Source organism: Chamaea fasciata, unplaced genomic scaffold (assembly GCF_029207755.1).
Source record: "Chamaea fasciata isolate MVZ Bird 193981 ecotype frontalis unplaced genomic scaffold, bChaFas1.0.hap1 SCAF_2, whole genome shotgun sequence".
Taxonomy (NCBI): Eukaryota; Metazoa; Chordata; class Aves; order Passeriformes; family Sylviidae; genus Chamaea; species Chamaea fasciata.
This window is the reverse complement of record NW_027094087.1, coordinates 116,448,629-116,476,312: the sequence shown is the minus strand read 5'-3', so window position 1 is coordinate 116,476,312 and position 27,684 is coordinate 116,448,629. Positions and strand designations below refer to the sequence as shown.

The 27,684-nt window shown below is 60.9% G+C and overlaps 1 protein-coding gene across 7 annotated transcripts in view; it reads left to right on the top strand.

Moving 5' to 3' along the window:
* Window positions 1–25,404, top strand: part of STIM1 (stromal interaction molecule 1) — a 69,225-nt gene extending 43,821 nt beyond the window's left edge. For 2 of the 7 annotated variants that reach the window (XM_066177241.1, XM_066177239.1), the window contains exons 7-12: window positions 1,564–1,741; window positions 6,169–6,336; window positions 7,792–7,892; window positions 8,566–8,801; window positions 14,176–14,242; window positions 22,510–25,404. In XM_066177241.1, coding sequence (XP_066033338.1) covers window positions 1,564–1,741; window positions 6,169–6,336; window positions 7,792–7,892; window positions 8,566–8,801; window positions 14,176–14,242; window positions 22,510–23,059 — 1,300 coding nt within the window. In that variant the 3' untranslated portion in view covers window positions 23,060–25,404. Of the gene's footprint in view, window positions 1–1,563; window positions 1,742–6,168; window positions 6,337–7,791; window positions 7,893–8,565; window positions 8,802–10,868; window positions 10,950–14,175; window positions 14,567–22,509 lie in introns of all 7 variants that reach the window. The other 5 variants (XM_066177237.1, XM_066177236.1, XM_066177235.1 and 2 more) reach the window with 4 other exon arrangements.
* The last annotated feature ends 2,280 nt before the right edge of the window (window positions 25,405–27,684 follow it).

Genomic DNA, 27,684 nt, shown 5'->3' with positions numbered 1-27,684 from the left:
TGGAAGGCATGGGATGCCTCTCCAGTGCCGCTGCCGCTGGAATTTGCTGAGCCGCTCAGACACGCTCCTGAGCAGTTGGGAAGGTTCACAGCAAACCCCAGTCTTTATTCCTCCTCGTCTTTATTCATCTTCTCTCAGAACATCCTGCAACAGTAACGCTTCCCAGTCCACTGAGTGACTCCTCAAGATCATCAAGTCGTGGCACATCCTACTGAAGCCTGAAAGGAGCGGGCAGGTCTGTCTTGGAGAAGGATGGATCGTATGGAAGAGCTGATTGTATGGAAGCTCCTGGACTGCGGGTCCCTAATTGCCCAGAGCAGTTGTGGCTGCCCTGGATCCCTGGAATTGTCCACGGGCAGCTTGGGCAGGCTTCGGAGCAGCCTGGGACAGCGGAAGAGAGCACCCCTAGCACCAGGAAGCAGCAGCCTGCTGTTGCTGCCGCTGGGGCTGGTCTCGTGTGACCTGCCAGAGCCGGTGCCTGGGGGGCAGCAGCGGGGCCCGGCCTTGGGGAAGCGCACGGGGCTCTGGCGGTGCCGCTCGTGCCGGTGCCCGTGGACGGCCCCGGCCCTGCGTGCTGGCCCTGCCCCGCTCTGCTCAAAACAACCGTAGTGACCCCTCAAATGTGCCCCCAAATCCCATATGCTTCCCCGTGGCCGGGCGGACACATCCTCAGTGTGTCACTCGTGTGAGTGGACGTTGGGTGCGGGGGACGACAGCACCCAGGGCCTGTCCCAGCTGGTGTCAGACGCGTGTTTCCAGTTCTGCAGCGGCTCTTTGTCACTGTCAGCTTCACCTGGGGACAGCTCCGTGTCTCTGTTGAATTCCTTTTGGTAATTCTCTTGGCCCATGGCGTCTTCTCCTTGGGACAGCTTTTGGTCTCTGTTGAATTCCCCTTGGGACGGCTCTTGGTCTCTCCTCTTCCCCTTGGGACAGCTCCAGGTGGGTGCAGTCTCCCCTGGGGCAGGTGACACTCAGATCCTCTCTGAGAGCCACTGCCTGGCTGCTGCCCTGCCAACCTCACAGCCTTGCTGGGAGCCTCAGCTCAGGCCAGCTCCTCAGGGAAGATCCCACTGATCCCCTGGAGATCCAGGCTTTCATTGCTGCCACCATTTCTGAGTTGTTGCCGGGTATTCCTACTGCTTCACTCCTGTCATGGGGAAGAATAAGACCATCCAGGCAAGATAAAGACGTGTCTGAATTTGCAGGATTTTGCGGGAGGAACGTGGAGCCGTCCCATCTGGGTGGTCCGATGTGCTCTGGCAGATCTTTCCGTGCTTTGTTTTATCGAAGTCTTCACTTGGGTGAAAATACTGAAAACTGGGCTTTATTTGAGACTCAGAGGAAATCCAGATGTGCTTTGGAAAATTAAGGAAATGCGTTCTGAGTATTTGATAAACGAGTAAAGCTGCGACTGAGCGGTTGGCAGTTTCCTTTCTTCCCAGCCGTGGTGAGCTTTGTCCCTGCCATCCCCCTGGGCAGAGCAGAGCGGAGCAGGGCTGGGTCTGGTGGTCCCTGAAGCAGAGCACCGGCCCAGCACGGGCGCTGCCTCTCCGTGTGTTCCAGGCTGCAGAAGGCGCAGGAGGAGCATCGCTCCGTGGAGGTGGAGAAGGTGCACCTGGAGAAGAAGCTGCAGGACGAGATCAGCATTGCCAAGCAGGAGGCACACAGGCTGCGGGAACTGCGCGAGGGCACCGAGAACGAGCTCAGCCGGCAGAAATACGCGGAGCAGGAGCTGGAGCAGGTAAGGGCTCACCTGGGGGCATGCGCCTCCTCAGAGACGTGGCAATGGGGGCAGTGCTGCTCCATCCCTCTGGGAAAGCATGGAAACACACAGTGTCTGCCTTGGGAGGGACCTTAAAGCCCACGCGGTGCCACCCCTGCCACGGCAGGGACACCTGCCACTGTCCCCAGTGTCCAAGCTGGCCTTGGGCACTGCCAGGGATCCAGGGGCAGCCGCAGCTGCTCTGCTCTCTCCTGAGCGGGGCAGAGGGGCACAGTCCCAATCCCTTCCCTGCTGCCCACACTGTGGGATCAGCCCAGGGCACAGGGATTTAAGGTCCCAGTGCTCATGGCCAGGGCCTGTGGAGCTTCTCCCACCAATGCCCAGCTCCTTCTCCCCAGGGCTGCTCCCAGTCCACTCCCCAGGCTGTGTTTGTGCCAGGGCTGCCCCCACACGGGAGCAGGACCTTGCCCCTGGTCCTGGCTGAGCTCCGTGAGGCTGGCACAGTCCCAGCTCTCCAGCCTGTCCAGGTGCCTGTGGATGCCCCATCCCTTCCCTGCAGTGTGTGCCCGCAGCACGCAGCTCGGTGTCCCTGGCAGTGTGCGGGGCCGCCCTGGATCCGCGTCCCTGTCACCAACAAAGACATTTCCCAGTGCCAGTCCTGACTGCTGAGGGACACCAGTCCTCGCTGCTCTCCAGCACCTCTGAATCCAGTGATGTTGCTGCTTTTCTGTCTTTGCTTTCCCACTCCCCTTTGTGGAGGAAAAGCCCCAAGTCTCTTTTCCACAGTGTCCAGGACACGTCCCAGTCACTGCCGTGGTGCCAGACTGGGCAGGTGCTGGCGCCTTGTGATGTCCCAGCAGGAGCAGAGGGGTTGGACCCTCTGGGATTTCCGACTCCCTCCCCAGTCCATACAGTCCCTTTGTGTGTTCATGGTTTTAGGTCGGATTTGGAATGAGTTCAGTTCTGCTTTCCGTGTTTTCTCATGGTCAGAGGGGTGTGTAGGGTAGGGTTGGGAAAGCCCTCTGAGACCGTCAAGTCCGGCCATTCCCCAGCACTGCCAAGGCCACCACTGACCGTGTCCCCAGTTGCCACATCCTCTTCAATCCCTCCATGGATATGACTCCAGCATTGTCCTGGGCAGCCTGTGCCAGGGCTGCAGAACCCTTTCCATAAGGAAATTTTCCCAGCATCCAACCTTTTCTGCCCCAAACCTACAAGAAAGTCCAAACCCACAATCCGAGTAACTGCCTCCTGTCTCACCTGAGGGACAATTCTCAGCTGGGTTTAAGTTACAGATCAGTTGAAACTGAAACTGTGAGCCAGACCTGCACGGGCCAGGGAGGTTCCTTGGATATTCCAAGGCCAGGTGTGTATCCTCCCAGCTGTGTCCAGTCCTTTTTTGCTCCCGTGGAGGACAGGGAAGAAAACAAGGCAGGAATCCAGGGCTTCCCCTGGCAAGGCAGCACCAAGTGTCCTGGGAGCCCCGGGGCAGCGCAGGGGTGCAAACGGCAAATTCCCTTCCTGCTTGGGGCAGCAGCAGCAGCGCCCAGACCCACGGTGCCTGTTTATCCAGCCTCCCTCCTGGGGCCATCCAGCCTCTCCTCGGAGCTGCTGGGCCTCCTTTCCCTGGCGTGTCCATCCTGGCAGGGACGGACGCTGGGGCAGTGTGCTGTGGGCCCCGCGTGGGGCCGGGTGGCCCCTGTGCCCCAGCGCTCACGCCCGGCCGGCTCCTGGCTCTGGGCAAGCCCAGCTCTCACCCCTTCCACTTCCCCCTGCGTTCCCATCTGTAAGGAGCCCGGGGAGCCGGCGCTGACGTCACCTCTGTGCTTCCTCAGTCCGTCAGGAGGTGAGTACTGGAGTGTCCCACCTGAGCACCGTGTGACCGTAACCCCAGCACCGTGCCGGCAGCTCGAGGACACTCGTGACATTAACCAGTCACCCCCTCTGACCCCACAGCTCCTCCCAGGTCAACATATTGCCTGCTCCCGGGGAATATTAACCGAGACCTCCTTCTGCACTGGTTCATTCCTATCACCCTAGAGGGTTTGGATGGTCCTGCTGGAGTTGGGTGTCTGGGATGGAGGAGAGTCCTGTTCCCAGCATCTTCATCCATCCCTCTCTCCTCACCCTCCACAGGCCACGACCCCAGTGAGGCCACGGACCCAGAGAACACTGAGAGAACTGTGGAATAGAATCCCAGACTGCTTTGGGTTGGGAAGGACCTTAAATCCATCCCATCCCACCCCACCCACAGCAGGGACACCTCCCACTGTCCCCAGTGTCCAGCCTGGCCTTGGGCACTGCCAGGGATCCAGGGGCAGCCACAGCTGCTCCGGGAATTCCATCCTCACCCTGCCAGGGAACAATTCCTGATTCCCAAGATCCCATCAAGTCCTACTTTGAAGCCATTCCCTGTGTCCTGTCCCTGCAGGCCTTGTCCCCAGTCCCTCTGCAGCTCTCTTGGAGCCCCTTTAGGCCCTGCCAGGGGCTCTGAGCTCTCCCTGGAGCTTCTCTCCAGGAGAGCACCCCCAGCTCTCCCAGCCCGGCTCCAGAGGGGCTCCAGCCCTGGAATGGCTCTGTGGCCTCCTCTGGATCTCTCCAGCAGCTCCAGGTCTCCCTGTGCTGGGCCCCAGGGCTGGAGGCAGCACACTGGGGGATCTCACCAGGGCAGGGCATAACTTCTTTATAAATTTCCTTATAAATTGTCGCTCTTAGTGATCCAAATGAGATCTTAAAGATCTCCCCAGGAGAATGGAGACGCACGAAATCATTACTCCCGTTTGCACGGATTCCCTGCAGAACCACGAGGGTTTGGGTCACGGGCACTCATTTTATCCACTGGTCCTTGCCTGTCCACAGCACTTCCCTTTCCCACCATTCCCTAAAAACATTGTTCCTGTGGGTGTTACGAGCACTCCCTACCCCCAGCCAACCAGTGGCAGATTTCCTACCCCTGTTTTCTCTGCCTTCCCAATTCCCAGATGCCTGTGGGTGATGGTCAGAGCTCTGCTGAGGCGGGAGCACCTGACACTGCCCGGAAGGACCTGGGCTCTGTGCCTGAATTTGGCACTCTGGGGCCGATTTAGGCAGTTTTATACCGAACAAGCCTCAATCACACACGAGCGGTGGTAGTGTTGGACCTCGTGTGTGTGGTGCCTCGGGGCTGCTCCTGCACGGATGGATGGATGGATGGATGGATGGATGGATGGATGGATGGATGGATAAAATACCGAATTTAAGGGTATCTGCCTGCACCCCGGGGCTCTTGGCTCCCTGAAACCCTCCCTGGGCTGGGCTCGGTGAGCCGTGACCGAGCTGAAGAACACGCTCGGGGAAAAGCTCCGAGTGTGAGCAATCCCACGCCAAACCGCTCCCCTGCGCCCGCCCACCGCCGTGAGGGAAAGGGCTGCTGCCGTGGGCTGGCATCTGCAGGAGCAGGGAAAGCTCTGGGAGCTGCTCTGGCTGGGAGGCAGAGCTGTTGTGCAGCGTGAAGCCACAGCAGCCCCCGAGCTCCGCGCTGCCCCGGCCCTGCGGCGTGTCCCGGGGTTGTGCTGCTGCAGTGTGGACACCCTCCCTTCCTGCAGGGCTTGTCAGCCTCCAGGGCTGTGGGAGCCTCCCGCAGGGTGGGCACTGCAGGGGACGAGCTCGTTCTTGATGGTCTCCACCACTGAAGGCTTTTCTGTGAGCCCCAGGAGTCCTCAGCTGGCTTCTCACCCACTCCCTTCTAATCCTGGATCTCTGTGGGGTGTCGGGGCGTGCAGGAGCCTGGGCCGGGCTGGAAGGAGAGACCCCAGGAATGCCTGATCCTGCCAGGCTGTTTCTTTTCCTGAGCAGCAGCACATGTTTTGTGTCTAAATATTTTTCTCGCTTTCTCCAGTGTGGAAGTTGTCTCCTGACGAGCTCCCTGGGCTTGGCTGGGAGCTGTGCTGAGACAGGGATTGCCTGCACGGTCCTGTCAGGGCTTCTGCCTCCGCAGGAGGATCTGGGGGATTTGCAGACAGGCAGGAAGCTCTGCAGAGCTTTCTACAGGCTGCAGAAATCTTCCTCTGCAAGCCTAATTCCCTTTTAACATCCTCATGCACCGTGCCGTTGGCTCCGGGGGGTTTTCCTGCGGCTTGTGGCGGAGGAGCTGATGAGAAGGGGTCGAGAGGGAGCACAGCACGGGGCTGGCTGGGAATTTCTGAGGAAGCAGCTCAGCTGTAGGACGGCAGGAACCGTCTGTGGAAGGTTCTGGTGCTTGGAGCAGCAGCCTGGTGTGTGGGTGGCTCCTCTCCTGCTGTCCCCAGGATGCCAGTGCTCCTCCAGAGGACTTTTCCTGCTGCCAGGACTAAGATGAAGTTTTTCCTGGCGCCTGGGAAGCGGGGCTGGCAGCAGAGGGGGGGCTGAGCTGCGGGAGGGCCGTGTCCCCACGGCTGCTCCACGGTGTCCCGGGCCCTTCTCCCCAGGTGCGGATGGCGCTGAAGAACGCCGAGAAGGAGCTGGAGTCGCACTGCAGCTGGGCAGCCCCCGAGGCCCTGCAGAAGTGGCTGCAGCTGACCCACGAGGTGGAGGTGCAGTACTACAACATCAAGAAGCAGAACGCAGAGAAGCAGCTGCTGGTGGCCAAGGAAGGGGTGAGAGCTGGAGCGGCCTCGTGCCGGGTCCCTGGGGGAGGTTTGGGCACTGGAGCCCGCAGAGCTGCTTCCTCTGCACCTCCTTTGTCTCGTGGAATTGTGGAATCCCGGAATGGGCTGGGTTGGGAGGGACCTTACAGTTCATCTCACACCATGGGCAGGGACACCTTTGATTATCCCAGGCTGCTCCAAGCCCCAGTGTCCAACCTGGCCTTGAGCACTGCCAGGGATCCAGGGGCAGCGACAGCTGCTCTGGGAATTCCATCCTCACCCTGCCAGGGAACAATTCCTGCCCAACATCCCACGCAGCCCTGCCCTCCCTCAGTTCAAGGGCAGTTTCCCTCTCCATGCCTTAAATTTGCATCTTGTAAAAGTGCAGCACAAGCGAGATGTGAGCAGGGGCTGAGGATGAGGATGAGGATGAGGATGAGGATGAGGATGAGGATGATGCTCCTGAGCCGTGGGCTCTCAGGGTGGGCTGGCCCCAGCCTGGGTGCTGTTGGAGCCTGGAGCCCTGGGAATGTGAGCAGGAGCCTTCGCACCTCCCAGCACAGCCCCTGCTCCAGGTGAGGAGGTGCACAGGCAGTGGGATCCCGAGATGGGGCGGTGAATCATCGCTGCATTCCCAGTCTGGGATTTTGTGTGCCAGCCCTGGGGGACGAGCCCAGGGAGCTGTTGTGACTCGTCCTCGTCCCCATGGCCATACAGAGCCAGCAGAGCTGGCAGGAGGGAAAACTCTGCCTGCCTTAATCTGCTTTGATTGGGAACATTTTAATGTTCCAACAGTTTTCCTTTGGCTGTGTCAGTTCTTGCATCCTCATCCTTGGCTTTCCTAAGTCCCAGCTTCACGCCACTGGAGCTTGGGAATGGAAGAGCTGTGGGAGGAGGCTTTAATTTTTGATGCAACACCAGAAATTCAACCTCAAACCAAAAATCTTCCCCAGCCCAACATCCCTTGGGCATTGCTGGGGTGCGTTTGGTGGTTATTCACGGGGGAGATGAGCCAGTGTGTGAGAGCCCTTCACTGAGTGACATGCCTGGTTCGTGGAACCACGGGATGGTTTGGGTTGGAGACCTTCAAGTCCACCTACTCCCCGAGCAGTGCCAAGGCCACCACTGCCCCAGGTCCCCAGGTGCCACATCCACAGGGCTGTGAGATCCCTCCAGGGATGGGGACTCCAACTTGGCCCTAAAAGCTCAGCCTTTTCACTTCAGTTCCCTCTGATTTTTGGGAATCTGGGAGAAGGGAGAACAAAATCCCCAACCTGCTACTTGCTGCTGGTGGATTCCTCACCCCAGTGTCAGGGAGAACAACATTCCTCAGTAACGACACCATTCCCACATGTGCAGGCAGCTGCAGGGACTGTTCCTGTCTCAACCCATCCAGGATGTCCATGGCCTGGGGGAAACATCAGGCTGTCTTCCCCCTGTGACTTTTCTCCGTTGATATTCCAGGCTGAGAAGATCAAAAAGAAGCGAAACACCCTTTTTGGGACGTTCCACGTTGCTCATAGTTCCTCTCTGGACGATGTGGATCATAAAATCTTAACGGCAAAGTGAGTGTCTGCTCAGCACCTCCCTCGTCCCTGCTTCCCTCTTCCTCCCTGCCCTGGCCCAGGCAGGGGTGTCCTCACCTCCACAGGGGCTTCGGGGCTCGTTTTACTGAACTCTTCTTGTCCTCAATGACCTGGGGTTGGACTTGCTCCTCTTCATCAATAACCTTCTCATCTTACCTGTGGGAAACAAGGGATCACAGTTACGTGGAACGATTAAAAATCCTGCCAAAACGAGGTTCCAGGAGGCTGCAGGGTGCTTAGGGGATTCTCATGGAATGGCTTGAGTTGGGAGGGACCTTAAATCCCACCCAGTGCCAGCCCAGCCGTGGCAGGGACACCTCCCGCTGTCCCCAGTGTCCAACCTGGCCTTGGGCACTGCCAGGGATCCAGGGGCAGCCACAGCTGTGCCAGGGCCTGCCCGCCCTGCCAGGGAACAATTCCTGCCCAGGATCCCACCCAGCCCTGCCCTCTGGCCCTGGGGAGCCATTCCTCCTTGTTATTAACCCCGGGTACTTCAGCTGCCGCTGCGTTTTCTAATTTCTGCATTCCCGGAGTTGGAATGAAAAGCGTTTCCGATTTCAGGATACACAGCTCACCCCGGGGACTCCACTGCAGGTGATTTAGATGTGGGGGGTGTTTTCCCTTCATTGTCCCTGCGTGTCCCTGTCCCCAGACAAGCCCTGAGCGAGGTGACGGCGGCGCTGCGGGAGCGGCTGCACCGCTGGCAGCAGATCGAGCTGCTCTGCGGCTTCCAGATCGTCAACAACCCCGGGATCCACTCGCTGGCCTCGGCCCTCAACATCGACCCCGGCTGGATGGGCACGCCCCGGCCCAACCCCTCGCACTTCATCATGACCGACGATGTGGACGACCTGGACGAGGAGCTGGTGTCCCCCATGTCCATCCAGTGTACGTCAGCCCTGGGAACGGGGGGGCCTGGGGATGGGGATCCCTGGGGATGGGGATCCCTGGGGATGGGGATCCCTGGGGATGGGGATTCCTGGGAATGGGGGATCCCTGGGAATGGGGATCCCTGGGATTGGGGATCCCTGGGAATGGGGGATCCCTGGGGATGGGGATCCCTGGGAATGGGGCTCCCTGGGATTGCGGGCTGTGGCTGCTGGGGTTGGTGGCTGTGACACAGAGCAGACCCGGATCTATAGTTCACCTACAGCAGGAGGGATTCATCGATCCAAGCTGGGGTTTCCATGCCCAAAGACCACAGCTGGCCCATCAGGGTCAGGAGCATCCCTAACTGGCCAGGCCTTACTGCTGGGGTTCTTTGGAGCCGGTTCATTCCAGCAGAACTGGTAATTTAGAAATTGCTCGTTATCGTTTCATTCTGTCTGTGCTGCTCTGGTCAGCTCAGTGATTTAAGCGTTTCCCAAAAAACCCCAACCAAAGGCGTGGGTAGACATGGCAGCGAGACAGGAAGAGGGGTCATCCCGAGTTCCCCTTGGCCTGAGCACTTTTTTGGGATTTAAAGGACTCAAAGCTGCCCTTTCCTGAGGCCCAGCTGGACCTGCATCCTGCGCCATTCCGGGTGGGAGCAGCAGTCTGCCAGCCTAGGGGCCTGTTGAACATTCCCTGGAGCAGAGCCTGGATCCCCAGCCCTGTGCAGGGCTTGGGGTCACCCAGGGGGCCCTCCTGTCCCTCCTTGTCAGTGACAAAGAGCATCAGCTCCCAGGCTGGCTGGCCCTGCTCTGCCAAGCCCATATCCCATGGAGGGAGGGCTGAGCGTGGATCACCCCGTGCCTGTGACCCCCCAGGTGCTGAGCCCCCGGGCTGGGTGACACTGTCACCTCCTCTGCAGCTGCTGGGCGTCAGCCCTGGCTGCTGTTCCTGCCTTTGGCTGGCCCAGATCCTGCCTTGCCTCTCCCAAAAGTGCATTCTCCAAATCGATTCCCATCAGGGATTGCACTGAGAGAGCTGAAGAGCACTGACAGGGGCCTGGGGGCACAGGAGCAGCACCTGGCCAGGGCACAGCACCCTGATCCAGGCATGGAATCATGGAATCACAGAGTGCATTGGGTGGGAAGGACCTTGGAGCTCATCCAGTTCCTGCCCTGGGCAGGGACGCCTTCCACTGTCCCAGGCTGCTCCAAGGCCCTGGCCTTGGGCACTTCCAGGGATCCAGGGGCAGCCACAGCTGCTCTGGGCCACTCTGGATGGTTGAATCCAAGGCAGGGCTGTCTGGGGGAGCAGGAGGGTCCCAGGGCTGGCACCCTGTGCTGCAGGAGGTGCCCTGAGTGCCAGGGCCACGTCCCCTCGGCTGTGCTGCTGGGGAGGGACGGGGGCAGGTGCTGAGGGGGCTCAGGGCAGGGCCAGGGGGAGGCAGAGCTTGCAGGCTTTGGGTAGTGCAGGAGGAGCAGAGGTACCTGCGTGTTCCCAGGGCTCTGGGCTTGGATCCCACAGTCTGGGGGATCAGGTGTGCTAAGGGGACATTGAAGCTTCAGGGAACGGAGACCTCCTGCTCTTTGTCACTAGCAGTCACCATCAGAACCCAGCTGCACATCTCTGATGGAGCCCCGGCACAGCCCCAGCCGGGCACTGATGGCAGGGAGGCTTGGGACAGTCCCAGGTGACACCTGAGGACCTCAGCTGGGCCAGGTGCGGGCCTTCAGCCCTGATTTCAGCCTCAGCTTCCTCGCACTTGAGACGCCTCGAGTGAGACATTTCCAGGGAGCGCTGGCAGTTCCATCATCCTGGAGCTGGGCAGAGAGCCTGCCCCCCTCCTGCCCCCCTCCTGCCCCCCTCCTCCCTGCAGGTGATACACCCCGTAGCAAGCACTGGGCACTCCAGTTCCCAAAGCAAGGGAGCCTTTCCCTGTAGGACTTTTTCCCTTTGTGTACAAACCCTGCCTCGGGAGAGCAGTGCCAAGTTTCTCCTGCCCAGACGTGTTGCTGAGGGCCCGTGGTGCTTCTCCCAGTAAATCCCATCTCTCTCTTTCCTCTTCCCACCTGGCTGCCTCCCCAGATGCAGCCTGGCTTTTCGGGCGCAGGTTCAGCGACCGCTCCTCGCTGTCCTTGGAGGATCAGTCCCTCTGGAAATACCCTGGTTTGGCTCTCTTCAATTATATTTTCATTTTTTTATTCTGCCCTCTGGCCTTTTTCTGGACTAAAATACATCCACCGATTTTCCATCTTTCTGGCACGGGAACTAATGAATGTCTCTCTCCTCACTGAGCCATCGCCACCTCTACTAACCCCGGGAAGAGTCTGGTGGGATGAAGAAGAATCTCAGCTGCAGCTCCCGCGAGCTCCTGGGTGCAATTAGGGAATCTGGAGGGTTGGACTCACTCCATTTTAGCCCTGAGGTGGAGACGAAGGACCTAGTGAGGCCAGGAGGAGGTGGCAGCATTCCCTGTCCCATCCCACCTCCTTCCCTGCTGCCCCATCCCTCCCCACAGGGGCTGCTGGTGCCAGAATCCCTAAACGAACTGAGCAGTGCCACCTCCTAGGGAACCCTGTCCCCTGGAGCCCCGGTGCCACGGGGGTGGCACACAGGCTCCTGGCCTTGGCTTCCTTTGGAAGCCTTCCCTCGGGGAGCATGGCCAAGCGCTGGCTGTCGTGGGACAGAGGAGGGGGACGTGCCAGCCTGCTGCAGGGAGGGCTTTTCCTTGGCATGCTGGGCAGGTAATCTGGGGAATGTTGGCAAAACGTGTGTCTGGAGGGAAGTGGTGGGGCTGGGATGGGAAGTCCCAGCCTGTGCTCCGGGGCTTTTCACAGTGTAAGTCTTAGAGACGGAGAGCACAAAGCTGGGGAGCACTGAGTTGGGAAAGGAGGACTGGAACACCAGGAAAAAAACAACAGGGAATCCTTAGGGAAAGAAGTGTGGCCCCATGGGAAAAGAAACCTGTACAAGAAACCCGTCACCCCAGTGAGCCGCTTTGCAGTCGGCTCCCTGCGAGCCCTCCACAAGAAGATTCCCAAATTGGAATTGCAGGTCTGGAGCAGAAAAAAAAATGTCTTGCAATAAAAGGTGGATGGTGTAAAATTCCAGGTTCATGGATGGGCACTGTAGAGAGCGAGGACCAGCAAACCTGAGCAGTGGGAAAGACTGGGATTCACCTTGGGGCTGTGGAAACAGCCAAGCTGCCAGAATTATTCCTCCTTATTCCTCCTTCCACTGGAAATACATCCCTGTGGATCCTCCAGTCCTGAGTCATTCTGCCAGAGGGGCCCTGTGTGTCCAGCTGGGAGTTTCCAGAGCAGGGATTGCTGGTTCTTCCATTCCCAAAGGAGCTCTCCTCCTCCTCCTCCATTTCTGAGCTTTCCTATCTCTGCATCTTTTTAACCCATTTGTACATTAATTTCTTATGCACATAAGAAATCCTGAGCGATCCTGAACACCTTATCAAAGGAGGAACATCTTGTATGGAATGGCAGCTAGGGGATGGAATAAAGCCAGCCTGGTTGCCTTGGGATGGGTCTGCAGCCCTTGGATCCTGCTTTCCATGATGGAGGGGAGCATTCCCAAGGCTCCAGGCAGGTGAAGGGGCCTCCCCTGGCTCTGGGGGTGACCCTGGGGACAGGTGTGGGGCACAGGCAGCTGCTCAGGGATTGCTGGGCTCCAGCTCCAGCCAGGTGTGACCACAGGGCTGGAGACATCCCGAGGAGCGTTGAAGGCAGTTCAGGAGCTGGTGCTGGGGCTCCAAAGGGCATTCCCACGTGGCTCCCCAAAGCAAGGGGAATTGGCAGCCAGAGGAGAATGTTTCTCTGGTTGAGAGTCTCTGATCAGTCACAGCGGTCATGGAACAGGCTGGGAGCAGGTGAGGCCACTCTGGGGCCAGAGTCACCAGCTCAGGCATGGAGGAGTCAGGCACGAATCCCAGAAAGTCTGGGCTGGGAAGGACCTTAAAGCTCATCCCATCCCACCCCTGCCATGGCAGGGACACCTCCCACTGTCCCCAGTGTCCAACCTGGCCTTGGGCACTGCCAGGGATCCAGGGGCAGCCACAGCTGCTCTGGGAATTCTATTCCAGGGCCTGCCCACCCTGTCAGGGAACAATTCCTGCCCAAGATCCTCAACCCCAGTGTTTTCAGCCAACCAGGGAGCTGCCCCATCCCTCTAAGTGCCCAAGGCCAGGTGGACACTGGGGCTTGGAGCAGCCTGGGGCAGTGGAAGGTGTCCCTGCCATGGCAGGGGTGGGGAGAGATGAAATTTAGGGTCCCTCCCAACCCAATCCCCTGCATGATTCCATGCTGCTTTGCTCCTGGTGCTGCCCCTGCACAGCAGTGCCAGAACAGAGCAGAGCTGAGCTCTGGGAGTGGAGCTTCAGGTGCCAACATCAACCTGCTTGCCTGTGGGCTGTGCAGGTCCCAGCCAGGCAGCAGGGCTGGAGCCATGAGATGTCTGTGAGGGTGGAAGGGCCCTGGAAGTGCCCGGTTCTTGGCTCTCCGGGAGCCGGGTGGTGGCTCCAGCTGGCATGAATCACGCAGGCACTCTCTGCGTCAGGCAAGATGCTCAGATAAGGTGTTCAGAGGCACCTACATCAGCAGTGTTGGACTTTTCCATGGGCTGGGCATTAATCCAGCATGTTCAGCACCAGCTTAAAGCTGCTTCTGCATTAAACGGGCCTTAACTGCTGGGACAGTGCTGGTGGCACAGCGACACTGGGACGGGGCTGTTGGGATGGTGCCAGTGGGACGGGGCACTGGGGTGGCGATGGTGGGATGGCGATGGTGGGATGGGGATGGTGCCAGTGGGACAGGGATGGTGGGGTGGTGCCAGTGGGATGGTGCCAGTGGGACAGGGATGGTGATGGTGCCAGTGGGACAGGGGTAGTGGCATGGTGCCAGCAGGACAGGGATGGTGGGATGGTGGGATGATGCCAGTGGGATGGTGCCAGCAGGACAGGGATGGTGATGGTGCCGGTGGGACAGGGATAGTGGGATGGTGCCAGCAGGACAGGGATGGTGGGATGGTGCCGGTGGGATGGTGCCAGCAAGACAGGGATGGTGGGATGGTGCCAGTGGGATGGTGCCATCAGGACAGGGATGGTGGGATGGTGCCAGTGGGATGGTACCGTCAGGACTGGGATGGTGGGATGGTGCCAGCAGGACAGGGATGGCGGGATGGTGCTGGTGGGATGGTGCCATCAGGACAGGGATGGCGGGATGGTGCCGGTGGGATGGTGCCATCAGGACAGGGATGGCGGGATGGTGCCAGTGGGATGGTCCCATCAGGACAGGGATGGTGGGATGGTGGGATGGTGCCGTCAGGGCGCTGGCGGAGCTCCGTGGGCCGGGCCGCCCCTCACTCCCCCCGTGTGTCGTTGCAGCTCCGGCCTTGCCCAGCACAGTCCGGCAGCGCCTGGTGGAGCCGCAGCACGGCCACGGATCGCAGAGGTTGGTAGAGAGTCTCGTGCCGGGGCAGCCCGAGGCGGGCCCCGTGGCCCCTCTGCGGGCGGGCCGAGTGTCCCTGCGCCGAATGCACAGCCTCACCTCCGGACAGGCCTTCAGCTCCGACCCGCCCGGCTCCGGCCCATCGCCTGCCTCCACCTCCTCCACCTCCTGCTCCTCATCCACCACCACCGCACCTGCTCCTGCTTGCCATGTCCACCCTATCTATTACCATCACACCACCTCTTATTTCCTCCAGATGGATTCCATCCCCGACCTGCCCCCTCCTGATGTCACCTCTGGAGTTCGCTGTCGCACTGGGAGCTTTGGGTATATTGCTGTTTCTTTTCTAGCTGCCTCCTGCCTGCTGTGCCTCACAGCTGATGCTTGCTGGGGTGCTCTTTCTCTCACATTCCTCCTGCCCTTTTCTTTCGGGCCTTTATTCCATGGGTTTTTTTCCACTTTCGTTCTTTCCACTGCTCTCCCAAGCCGCTGGAGCCTCCAAGGAGGATTCCATGGGCCATCCCCATGCCCACGAGCTCAGTGGGGGCATTCCCAAGGGGCTCTGCTGTTGTTTCACTGTAGCTGAGCAAATGAGAATTCCCAGGTGCTCGGCATCCCCTAAACAACGGGATGTGAGGAGGTAACAGAACTCACCACCAAACCCGACCTGATTTGAAGCCTGGGCCTCCTTGGGGTCCTCACAAAGGGAACATGAGGGGTGGGGACCGCGAGGCAGCAGCTGGAGATATCGGGGATGGTTTTCAGAGGCGCTGGAGTGGCAGTTCAGGGATGAGTTGTGGAGTGACTCTGCCTCTGGTCTGGTAGGGATGAGGAATGGGGGTGTTCTGGCTAAGGAATGTCATAGGAAGGAGTCGGAGCTTCTTTTGTTGGCTTTGGCTTGGTCCCTTTCAGTCGGCTCTTTGGAGAGCTGGCCCGTCCTAGGGACCGGTTATCCTCCATCCCTAAATCCCAGAGCTGTCCCAGCTCACTGTGCTGCTGACAGGGAGGAGCAGGAACCCTGCCTGGTGCTCCAGGGGCCCTGACAGGAATCTGTGTGTGCCAAGCACAGGGCCAGCTTCCTCGGGTGCCTTTCACCTGAGAGAGGTCCCGGTTGTCCTCATCCCAGGGGGTCATGGATGCAGCCAGTCCCGAGGTGTGGCGTGGGATCCCCCAGGGGTCAGGGGCAGTGGGATGTGTGCTCCTGGCCTCAGGTGTCCCAGGCACTCGATGCAGGCAGTGGCAAGGCTGTGATGGACCAGGGAATCCTGTCCCTGCCGGGTGCTGCCTGCGGCCCTGGACAGGTCATCCCATCTCTGTTCCATGCTTTTCCCGTGGCAAAATTCAAAAACAGTCTCATAATCCTCAGTATTGGGGAGCAGACTGCTGGGAGAAGGCTGGAAGTCTCTGGGTGAGGCAGAGGATGGGGGAAATGTCCTTCCACCGTTATTTCTCCAGGCAGGGAAACATTCCCAGTCACCACATCTTCACCCATCCCAGCACGTTGTCCCGTTGTCCCCTTGCCTGTGGGTCCCTCTGCCCTCAGGTGCTGGGATCTCTGCTGGCCTTGTTCACAGTCTCTGGTTTGGATGTTCCACCCCCTCCCTGCCCCGAGTGTCTCAAAGCTGAGCAGCCCCAGGCACATCCCGGAGTCTGAAATGCCAAGGGGAAAATTCCTGCACCTGCTCCACCATGGAGAACTAAAGAGCAGCATCTCAGTTAATTCAGCAATGGCTGGTTGGGGATGATGAGAAGCAGTGTAATTAATTAACTCCTATCAGTGGGAGCTCAACTGCAGCTGTCCCATTTCGACTGGTAAAAGCTGGGAATGCTGCTGCTCCCTGCTTCCATTGCCTCCCTGACTGTGCAGGAGGGAGGGCTCATCCTGGCAGCCTGGGGCTGGTGTCCTGTGTCCAGAATAGCTGTTTATGATGATTTATTCCCACCTGAGGCCTGTGACACGTGGGATTCCTGCCCAGGACAAAGCCTGAGTCCCTGCAGAGCCCCTGAGAGTGGCAGAGAGAAACGGGATCCAGTGTGGGGACCCCAGGGAGGGGAGGGGACGATGCCAGAGGTCGTTAGGAGGGCACGAGTGGGGCCTCCCCTGGTCAGAGCCCAGCTGGTCACCACTGGGCGCCAGCAGGACTGTGCTCTCCCTGCTCCCACGTCAAAGCCTGGTCGGTGATGCAGGAGAATCCATGGAGCCAGAACCTCCCACCTGGGATTTGCTCCAGCTGCACCGCAGCAGGGAACCCCCCTCCCACCCCGCCTCATCCATCCCTGCTGAGCCCAGCAGCAGAAATGAGGAGCTGCGTGCCCAGAGATGCGGGTTTGTCGCTGTTAATTGTTTTATCCCACCGCATCATTAGCAGATCCTGCTTTGATGCATCCCCAAAGGCGCCGCTGCCGGGCCCATGGATTGCTGCTCCTCCCTGAGATCCCGTCCCCGAGGCCTTCCCATCCATCCCTCCCTCCCTCCCTCCCTCCCTCCTTCCCAGGGAGTCACGGCAAGGAGCAGAGCAGAACCCCAAAGATTGCTGGCTCCCTGGGTAGAAGGAATGTGTCCCCCCGACGGCGGGGGCTCTCCCACATCCAGCAGATGCCAAGGCTGGGCACAGCTCCCGGGAGAAACGTCTCCAAGGAGCTGCCCCCCCCCTGAGCAAGGCTGGGGATCGCTGTCTCCGGAATCCTGCTGGGGTTATCCCGGCAGGGAGCCGCTCCCTCAACTCCTCACTCTTTGCTTCTCTTTTGCAATTGGCTTCAGAGGATCCGGCGCCGATAAGGTCAGAGCGGTTCCGGGCCGGAGGCGGCTGCGGGATCGGGCGGGAGAGGGGCTGGAGGGGCTGTGTGTGCACAGAGGTTTCTGCTGCCGGTGCCTGCCTCAGGTGGGGAAAGCCGATGGAGATGGGAGCGTGGCACCAAATCCCCGTGCCCGGCCCCGTCTCCGACCAGGAAGGGAGGCGGCAGCCAAAGCTCAGGGCAGGGAGAGGCTCAGGAATCCAGGGAAATGAGGAATTCACAGCTCTCGCAGGCTGGAAGGGAGGAAGCCGCCGTTGGGTTTGCGCTGAGGCTGCGCCAAGCTCAGCCCCACGGCAAACTGGGGGATTGGCCTTGAGAAAAGCCTCGGTGCTACACGCACAGAGCCCGGCAGCCGAGGGCGCTCCGGGAGCCAGACGGAGGGATGAGGCAGCGAGGGCTCTGTGGCTGCTGGAGCGCACCCAGGGCAGCTCCTGGGCCGGGCTGGACCCAGAGAAATCAAATCCCTCGTGGGCTGCAGGGCTGGGGGAAAAATAGGTGTTTGTTCTCCATCCTCCTCCTGCTCCTCCTCCACTCCCAGCCTTCCTGTCCTCCAGGCTTTCCTTATTCCATGCTTCGCTCTCTGCTTCTTTTGTTTGCCATCCCCATCTCCTCGCCCTCCCTCCCGGCTCGGGTGGGTCCTGGTGGGCTGGGAGGAGGCCAGGAGGAAGCAGATCCATCCTGCCTCAGGCAGGTGAGCGCTGGCAGGGCCGCTCTGTGGAGGTGGGGAGTGCCTGGATCCGTGGAAAAGAGCAGGGAGCACTGCTGGCATGGAGGAAGGTTCCCAGGTATTCCCCTGTCCAGTTGGTGCTCCGTGGTTTCCAGGGGGGCTGAGCTGTCCGGGGCTCCTGCTGCTCCACAGGAACACTTCCTCTGATCCCTTCCTGGGATCCCATCAAGGCCAGCCGTGTCCTGGGATAGCTTTTCCTCTTGAAAATGTGCCGTAACAGTTCCGGAGTACAATCCTCATGGAAATCAGTGGGATATAGGCCAGGCCCTGGCTGAGCCTCATCCACGACGATGGCAGTATCCTGGGAATGCTCTTCCCTCCCTCTTGTCCTGGCCTGGACTCAGGAGTGTCCTCTCCTCTTGCTGTCTCTGACCCAGCCAGCGTGATCCCAGGAATCCTGTCCCTGCTGTTGTGCACTTCCTTGTGGGAACCACCAGGAAAAGGCTCATTTGGAGCTCAAGGAAATCCCACAAGTTCCTGGCCGTCGGTGTTCAGCTCCCAAAATCAGCCCGCGGGTGCCACACCAGGACCAGATGTCCTGGTCTGTCGGGTGTCCCCTGGATTGTTCCTGGCATGGTGGCTGTGTCCCGTGTGCCAGGACGTCCCTGGAGCCTGGCACAGCAGGGTGGGCACTGCTGCTGCTCTGGTGGCTGCTGCTGTCACCAGCTCTTCCCTGTGTCCTTCAGGAATATATTCCTGAGTTACAGCCGGAGGGATTGCGCGTGAGCAGGGTTAGCTTGGACCACTGGAATATTTGGGAATTGCGTGCTCTTGGGCATCGGCTCCTTCAGTCCCCCTGGACGAGCCCAGAGGGATGAACTGGGGCTCCAGCGAGGTGGAACCCCCGTGGTGCCTCCAGTCCAGGGCCAAGGATCCCAGAGAACAGCCGCACCAGGAGTGGGAACATGGATCCCCGGGCCCTGTGCTGCGGGGAGAGGTGCCAGGAGGTGACACGGTGGCCGTGGTGTCACCGAGCCCCTCCCCTGGCCTTGCCCAGCTCCCGCCGTGCGGGACCAGCTGTCCTGGGATCGGGTTCCCAGCGCCTGCCCTCCGGGAGGAGAATCCTGCTGGAGCAGAGCGCGGCTCTCCATCTGCTGTCGTCACTTTGTCCACGCGCTGCAGGAGCGCTCTGGTCCCTGCAGGAGAGGGAACAGCTCTCGGAGCCCAGCGAGGAACACTCGCCCTCCTCACACGTCCTCGAAGCCAGGCTGCTTGGTTTTCCTGGAAAAGGGGCACTTCCCAGGGATTTGTGGGGGAAATAAACCTCTGCAAGTGAGTGTTGTGCCATGGTGGCGCCTCCGCATGTGCAGGTGGGGGCTTCTGCCGCCTTCCCTGGGAGAGGAGTGTCCAGGCAGGCATTCCCAGCAGAAATTCCCCTTTGCAGGAGTGGTAAGCCATGAACAGGAAAGACTTGGGAAGAGCAGGAGGTTCCTGAGTTCCTTGAAGGAGCTGGAGGTTGTGATGGCCGTGACATTCCAGGTGCAGGCGGTGGCAGCATCCCGAGGTGTCCCAGCCCAGGTGTGTGGGTGTGTCCGTGTTTAGGGAGTCAGCTCCAACACCCCGTGGGCAGCCCCGCTGTTCCATGGCTGCCGCTGTTCCCAAGGCCCAGTGATCCCAGTTATCCCAGTGACAGCCGTGACGGTGACCTCCTGCAGTATCTGCTGGTGGCCCTGGGAGCTCGGTGGCTCCACAGGTGTGATCCATGGCAGGTGTGTCCCTTGGAGGGGCTCGGTGACTCCAGAGGTGATCCATGGCAGGTGTGTCCCTTGGAGGGGCTCGGTGACTCCACAGGTGTGATCCATGGCAGGTGTGTCCCTTGGAGGGGCTCGGTGACTCCACAGGTGTGATCCATGGCAGGTGTGTCCCTTGGAGGGGCTCGGTGACTCCACAGGTGATCCATGGCAGGTGTGTCCCTTGGAGGGGCTCGGTGACTCCAGAGGTGATCCATGGCAGGTGTGTCCCTTGGAGGGGCTCGGTGACTCCACAGGTGTGATCCATGGCAGGTGTGTCCCTTGGAGGGGCTCGGTGACTCCACAGGTGTGATCCATGGCAGGTGTGTCCCTTGGAGGGGCTCGGTGACTCCCCAGGTGTGATCCATGGCAGGTGTGTCCCTTGGAGGGGCTCGGTGACTCCACAGGTGTGATCCATGGCAGGTGTGTCCCTTGGAGGGGCTCGGTGACTCCCCAGGTGTGATCCATGGCAGGTGTGTCCCTTGGAGGGGCTCGGTGGCTCCACAGGTGTGATCCATGGCAGGTGTGTCCCTTGGAGGGGCTCGGTGACTCCACAGGTGTGATCCATGGCAGGTGTGTCCCTTGGAGGGGCTCGGTGACTCCCCAGGTGTGATCCATGGCAGGTGTGTCCCTTGGAGGGGCTCGGTGACTCCCCAGGTGTGATCCATGGCAGGTGTGTCCCTTGGAGGGGCTCGGTGGCTCCCCAGGTGTGATCCATGGCAGGTGTGTCCCTTGGAGGGGCTCCAGCTGCTCACTCAGGTTCCCTGGGGATTTTCACCATCCGGATTGTCCCGTTCTCCCGGGACAGGCTCCATGTGCCAGGACGCGGACGATGCCAGCCGTGCCCAGGGAGGGCTCCTTGCCGCTGGGGAAGAGAAGAGCTGCGGTGTTCTCCGTGGCTGAGCCCCAGCCCCCCGGGGGCTCTGGTGATCCCCTTTTCCTGTGTGTGTCCCCGTGGAGCTGCTGAACAACGGCCCCGCTGAATGGACGACTTCATTCCGTGGCTTTTGTTACGGACGTGCGCTTGTTCCCGTCTGAGGAGAACGTTCTGGGCCTGTCCGTGCTGAGACTCCAGCGGCTGCCGTCACTTCTGTGGAGAGCAGTGAGGAGCGGCTGCCTCAGGGGCCGGGATCGGGACCAGTGCTGGGAAACGTCATCAGTGACGGGGACGCGGATCCAGGGCGGCCCCGCACACTGCCAGGGACACCGAGCTGCGTGCTGCGGGCACACACTGCAGGGAAGGGATGGGACATCCACAGGCACCTGGACAGGCTGGAGAGCTGGGACTGTGCCAGCCTCACGGAGCTCAGCCAGGACCAGGGGCAAGGTCCTGCTCCCGTGTGGGGGCAGCCCCGGCACAAACACAGCCTGGGGAGTGGACTGGGAGCAGCCCTGGGGAGAAGGAGCTGGGCATTGGTGGGAGAAGCTCCACAGGCCCTGGCCATGAGCACTGGGACCTTAAATCCCTGTGCCCTGGGCTGATCCCACAGTGTGGGCAGCAGGGAAGGGATTGGGACTGTGCCCCTCTGCCCCGCTCAGGTGAGACCCCACCTGCAGAGCTGCCCCAGCCCTGGGGCCCAGCACACAGAGACCTGGAGCTGCTGGAGAGATCCAGAGGAGACCATGGGGATGCTCTGAGGGCTGGAGCCCCTCTGGAGCCAGGCTGGGAGAGCTGGGGGTGCTCCCATGGAGAGAAGCTCCAGGGAGAGCTCAGAGCACCTAAAGGGGCTCCAAGAGAGCTGCAGAGGGACTGGGGACAAGGCCTGCAGGGACAGGACACAGGGAATGGCTTCAAAGTAGGGTTTGATGGGATCCTGGGAATCAGGAATTGTTCCCTGGCAGGGTGGGGATGGAATTCCCAGAGCAGCTGTGGCTGCCCCTAGATCCCTGGCAGTGCCCAAGGCCAGGTTGGACACTGGGGACAGTGGGAGGTGTCCCTGCCGTGGCAGGGGTGGCCCTGGGTGGTCCTCAAGGTACCTTCTCACCCAAACCGTTCCCTGATTCCCGAACATCTCCCCAGTTCTGCCTGGACCTCTCCCAGGTGCCAGCTCTGTTGCGGATTTCCCGTGTCTTGCCGCTCTCTTCAGCTGCCTCCAGGCTGCTGTTGATGGTGGCTCTGCAGGAGATGGTCTGGGGCTCCTCGTGCAGTGCCAGGCAGGTTGGGTGAGCCCTGTGCAGGGTCTGCGCCCGGAGCAGAGATCGGGGGGCTCCAGGGCGAGGGTCAGGTCAGCACCTCCACCTCCTCTCACCCCCTTCCGCTCCTCTTCCTCCTCGCTCGTTCCCTTTCCATTTGCCTCCCATTCCGCAGCCCCTGCTGTGCCTGGGCAGGGCGGGGCCCCTCACCGCATCCCGCGGCGCTGCCCTGGGCTCCGTGGGCAGCCCCGGGAGCTCCCCGGGGCCGTGGGGCCGGCAGCCAGCCAGCCAGCCAGCCATCCCTCCAGCCGGGAGGAGCGAGCTGTGACTTGTCATTTCCCCCCTCCTGCCTCCCAGTCTCCGGAGGGGCTCCGGGAGCCCCCCGGCCCCGCCAGCGGCAGGCACAGGCTGGGCACAAACCCCGTGCAGCGGCGGGGCTGGGCATGGCTTCGCGCGGGGACGCCCGGCCTCTGATTCCTGCCGCCGGGATTCGAGGCTGAGCCGGGCACGGGGCGGGGGGGCACACACGGCTGTGGCGGGGGCTGAGGGACCCTCCGGGGCATCGGGGGACACGCCGGCCTTGCGGCCAGCTGGGAGCGCCGCCGGGATCCGGGCGGGGAGGAATGAGCCTCCATCCCGGCTGCGTGGCTCCCCGCCGGCTGCTCGGGGTGCCCGGGGGTCCCTGACCCTGGGGGCACAGAGCGGGGCAGAGCCGGGGGCAGGGCGGGCGGGGGGGGGGGGGGATCACTGCCGGCCCCTCTCCGGGGTCACCGGGGGGGTCCCCGCGGCCCCTCCGCCGCCGCCGCCCTCCGTGTGTGCGGGGCCGGGCCGGGCCGGGCCGGGCCGGCGCTGACTGCCCTCCTCTCCCCGCCCTCTCACCGCAGAGATTTAACTCGCTGCGACTCCGACTCCTCCATCCCGCACCTGAGCGACCACCAGCGTATCCCCAGCTCGGCGCCCAAGCTGCTGGCTGCCCGGCCCACGCTGCTGACCCGGTCCATGGAGGAGGCTGTCCCCGGGCCCCCGGGCCCCGGCGCGCCCACGCCCAACGGCGGCAGCCGGCACGGGGAGCCCTCCGCCCTGGCGGCTTTGCCGGAGCGGCTGCCCGAGAGCCCCATGGTGATGAAGAAGATGATGATGGTGAACCACGGCATGGAGAAGTCCTCCAGCCTGGGGGAGATCAGCCACCCGACGGCCGGCAAGCCCAGCCACTCGGATTCGTCCCGGTCGCACAGCCCCAGCTCCACCGAGCCCGACACACCCTCCCCCATCTCTGACTGCCGGCCCAGCGGCGCCAGGAACACCCGCATCCCGCAGCTGGCCGCCAAGAAGAGCCCGGGGGACGAGGACAGCAGCCTGACGGGCGACGAGGTTGACCTCGGCCAGAGCAAGAAAAAGTTCCCCCTAAAGATCTTCAAGAAGCCCAAGAAGTAGGGGGAGGACACCCCCGGACGCGTCCCGCCCGCCGGGCCCGGGGCCGGCCGTGCACCGGGAAGGCAGCGCGGCCCCGGCACCCTCCGCACCCCGAGTCACCCCCAGCGCCGGCACGGGAGGAGCTATTTAAACTTATTTATTTCCTCATCTCCGAGACGAAAAAACCGCGACGCCGCCGGCTCGCCCGGGAGAAGAGCCGCCCCTGCCCTCCCCTCCGACCGCTGCGCTCCCGGCTTTGCTGTGCATGGCTTCCAGTTACTCCTGCTCTGCTCAGCCACGCGGCCTTTGGGTTTGGTTTCAATGTGGTTTCATTTTTTTTAAGTTTTTTTTTTTTTTAATCGTTGTTATTAATTTGTTTTCCTGCCTCCTCCAACTTTTGCACAGGCTGATGGAGGGTCGGGGCGGCGCCGGCCGCTCCGCGCTCCCCCCGGGGTGACTCAGCTCGCGGCGGTTCTCCCTCATTTCTCCCAGTCATTTTCGCACCCCTGGGAAGGGGATCCCCTCCTGAGCAGCTCTGGCTGCGCAGGGGCGGGGGAGGACTCTGCCCTCGCCGGTACTTGTGTGTCCCCAGCGTGTCCCCGGGCACCCTCCGCAGCCCCCCGGACTCCTCCGTGCCCCGGGGACCCGCCTGAGGACATGGTGACAAGGGACCGCGAGGGTGGGGCCACCCCGAGGGGAGCTGCTGCACAGCCGGGGCCGGCCGCCGCATGCACACGAAGAGGAGGGGGCTCCCGGGAGCCGCGCCCGTCCCCTGTCCCCGTGTCCCCTGGGCTGGCCGGGCAGCGCCCGAGGGAGGGACCAGGACACAGCGGGGCTCTCCAGGCAGGGGACAGGCCGTGCCTGGGTGGCAGGGCCGTGCCGGAGTCCTCCCTCCCCTGGAGCCGGCCGGGTGCCGGGGCTCGGTGCCGTGCCGAGGGCCGCAGGAGGCTCACACAGGCAGTGTCCCCCTGCCCTGGCTGTCCCTGGCTGTGCCGGCCCGTGCCCGCCGCCGGCACAGCCTGACCCGGCCTCAGTCCGTCCTGAGCCGCTCCCTGGGGCTCTCCCGTCCTCCCTCAGCACACCGGGGCTCACATCCTGCTGCTCACAGCCCCCGGCTCGCCTCGGGCTGTCCCCATCACAGCCCCGGCCACTGAGGGGTCCCCACTCAGGGCAGCAACTGCGGCTGAGTCCCCTCCCTGCGAGGGCTGGGCCTGTCCCCAGGGATGAGCCCTGCCCCATGCCCAGGGCTGAGCACAGCTCCATCCCCAGGGATGAGCCCTGCCCCATCCCCGGATCCTGCCTTATCCCCAGGGATGAGCCCTGCCCCATCCTCAGATCCTGCCCCATCCCCAGGGATGAGCCCTGCCCCATGCCCAGGGATGAGCCCTGCCCCATTGCCGGATCCTGCCCCGTCCCCAGGGCTGAGCACAGCTCCATCCCCAGGGATGAGCCCTGCTCTGTCCCTGCCCCTGCTCCGTCCCCTTGCCGCCCTCTCCCAGCTCCTCCAGGAGCATCCCCCAGCCCCGGGGCTGCCAGGGGAACCCCAAGCCCCCTCCCACCCCACTGGAGGGGCACCACACGACCCCCGAGCCCAGGGTCCCTGTCCTCAGCACCCCTCTGTCCCCAGACCACCATCCCACACGTGCCGGGGGCTGCTCCTGCCGAGGCAGAGGAGGATGCACGATGGGGGGAGGAAGAGGAGGCCAGGCTGGATGCCAAGGGGCCCCGGGGCCTTGCTTTATGCCAGAGTAATATATTTGTGTCTTGACAATTCAGGAAGGGCTACAAAGGTGTTTTTTTGTTCCGTAGGTGAGAGTTAAACAATTTCACTGTTGCTTTGGGATAAGTTTCAAATTTCCTCTCAATGACTTCAAGTGCCTGCATTTCCCTGGGGACGGGGGGACGTGCTCGGCCCTGCAGCCGGGGCTGCTGCCTGGGCACCCCGATTCCATGGGAACCCCGGTTCATGGGCACCCCGATTCCATGGGCACCCCAATTCATGGGCACCCCGGTTCCGTGGGCACCCCAGTTCTGTGGACACCCCGATTCCATGGACACCCCGGTTCATGGGCTCCCCAATTCCATGGACACCCCGGTTCATGGGCGCCCCGGTTCCGTGGGCACGCCACTGTCCTGGGCAGGGCCCCCGGGATCGGGGTCGGGGCCGGAGCTGCCCGTGGTGGCAGAGACCTGTGGATGCTTCTGGAGAAGGGGTTGGGGATCCACCAAATGGCAACTGTTGACGCATCTGCCAACTCTTGATTTAAGGTGGGGTTGTTTTTGTTTTTTTGTTTTGTTTTTGTTTTTGTTTTTTTGTCATTTCATAAAACTTTTCAATCCAATAAAGCATGTAGTCTATTTTACGAGCCTCTGGCTGCTGCTCTTCTCTTCCAGCCCTCCCCAGGCCTCCAGCACAGTGGGATCGGGGCACTGGGGAGGTGTTCCTGGCCACATCAGTGGGGACACGGGGACACCCCAGTCCCCCTGCGCCAGGGCCCTGCCATCGTCCTCTCCGTGGGATCTGGATCCCAGCTCCACAGCGGGCGCGGGGCTGGACCCACCCCGGGCTCACCCTGTCATTGCCACTGCCATGGGGACAGGGACAGGCAGCCGCCCCCAAACTGCTTCAAGAGATGTGACAACTCCCTGGGCAGCGGGTCCCGCTCAGAGTCCCCAGAAACGCCTCAGAGGCACAGGACGTTACCAGGAGGAATAATCGGGGATCAGTGGTTGGCATCTGCCGGGCCGTGGGGTGCAGCCAGCAGCCATCCCGTGGGATGTGCAGATCCCGCTGTTTCCTCTCCAGTGCGCTGGCATCTCCACCTCCACACACCTTGTCTCACCAACGCCCCTCCTGGAGGAGATCCTGCAGCCTCTACCTGCGCGTATTTACACTGGAAAAAGACATTTTCCGGGGGGGAAAATCAGTGTTTCCCGAGCCTTCCCAAGCCTCTCCAGGTGCCACAGCTCCCCCCACAGCCCCTGGGGCTGGCTCCTCGTTAGCCTGGCTCTCATTAGCGCTCATTAACACTCATTAGTGCCGGCTGCCTCCACGTGTGCATCCAGGCAATCTCTGGCAGGGCTCAGGACGCTCAGGACTGGGGTGTCCCTGCTCTGCGCTTGGTGCTGGGAAGGGCTCTGGCCCCAGCCCTCCTGCCAGGGAGCTGTGGGCAGGGGTAAAGTCTCCATTTCCCAATGGGAACAGGAATAATGTGTCCATTTCCCTGGGGGAGCAGGGATAAAGTCTCCATTTCCCAATGGGAACAGGGATAAAGTCTCCATTTCCCTGGGGGAGCAGGGATAAAGTCTCCATTTCCCAATGGGAACAGGAATAATGTGTCCATTTCCCTGGGGGAGCAGGGATAAAGTCTCCATTTCCCAATGGGAACAGGGATAAAGTCTCCATTTCCCTGGGGGAGCAGGGATAAAGTCTCCATTTCCCAATGGGAACAGGAATAATGTGTCCATTTCCCTGGGGGAGCAGGGATAAAGTCTCCATTTCCCAATGGGAACAGGGATAAAGTCTCCATTTCCCTGGGGGAGAGGGATAAAGTCTCCATTTCCCAATGGGAACAGGGATAATGTGTCCATTTCCCTGGGGGAGCAGGGATAAAGTCTCCATTTCCCATGGGGAACAGGAATGTCTCCGTTTCCCAAAGGGAACAGGGCCCAGGGCTCCCCTCCGCAGGGCTGGGGCAGGTGAATCCTGGCAGGCCCTTGATGCCGAGAGCTTTGGGCGTCCGCATTGAAGGCTAAAAGCTGGGTGGTTGTAAAAGCCGAGTCCTTTAGCGCATCCTTACATCAGTGCCATGAAGGCAAAGTTGTCAGAGCCCGCAGCAGTTTGCAGAAACCTTCTAACGTAAAGCTTTTAAGCAGAGGCCTCAGAAGTCCGTGTCTGTAGCAGCCACAACAGCAGCAGCAACAGCAGCATCGGCGTTTTCGTGAGTCCTGTGTGTGTGTGCTCTCAAAGAAGTTCATTTTTGTTCCATTTTTTGCCAGTCAGGTCTATACACGGATTTTCTACGTCCTTGCTGGGCCTATCCTAAGTTCAGATTGATGTGCAAAGGTAAACGCCAATCCTTACACAAATTCTGTGTATATATTTCCATCTGTTCTATCAAGCAAGGCTACGTTATTTGTGTTATGACCGGAATTTAACCGACTTTGCAAAAGGCAAAATGCTACTTGGACTTTGGGCTTTAGGGCTCCTCTTACTACCTGATCCAGGCACTTAAAAGCCTCTATTTATTTCAAACTACACTTGCATTTCCACCTCATTATCTGTGTGGATTTATGTATTTTAGTTCCTCTGAAGGTTCTAATCCAATCCTCCCGTTTCTGGGCACCCCTGGGCCTGGGTGGGTTTGTTCTCAGACCTGGGTGTCACCTCCGTGTGCTGCCCTGGCCCTGTGGGAGCTGCTCTGGGGCAGGTTCTCCTCTGCACCCCCGGCCTTGAAAATCAAACAACTGCTGCTCCTGCTTTCTGAAGATGCTGTTCACTTTCCTTAAAATTTTAACAGTTCAGTAATAAAAAAATAAGACAATGAGAGACATAAGGAAGGAAAATGACAGACGTCTGGGTGCCTGGCGTTCCCAGCCAAGGCACAGCTTGCTAACAAAAGATCTTGCCTTTAAATACCAGAGGT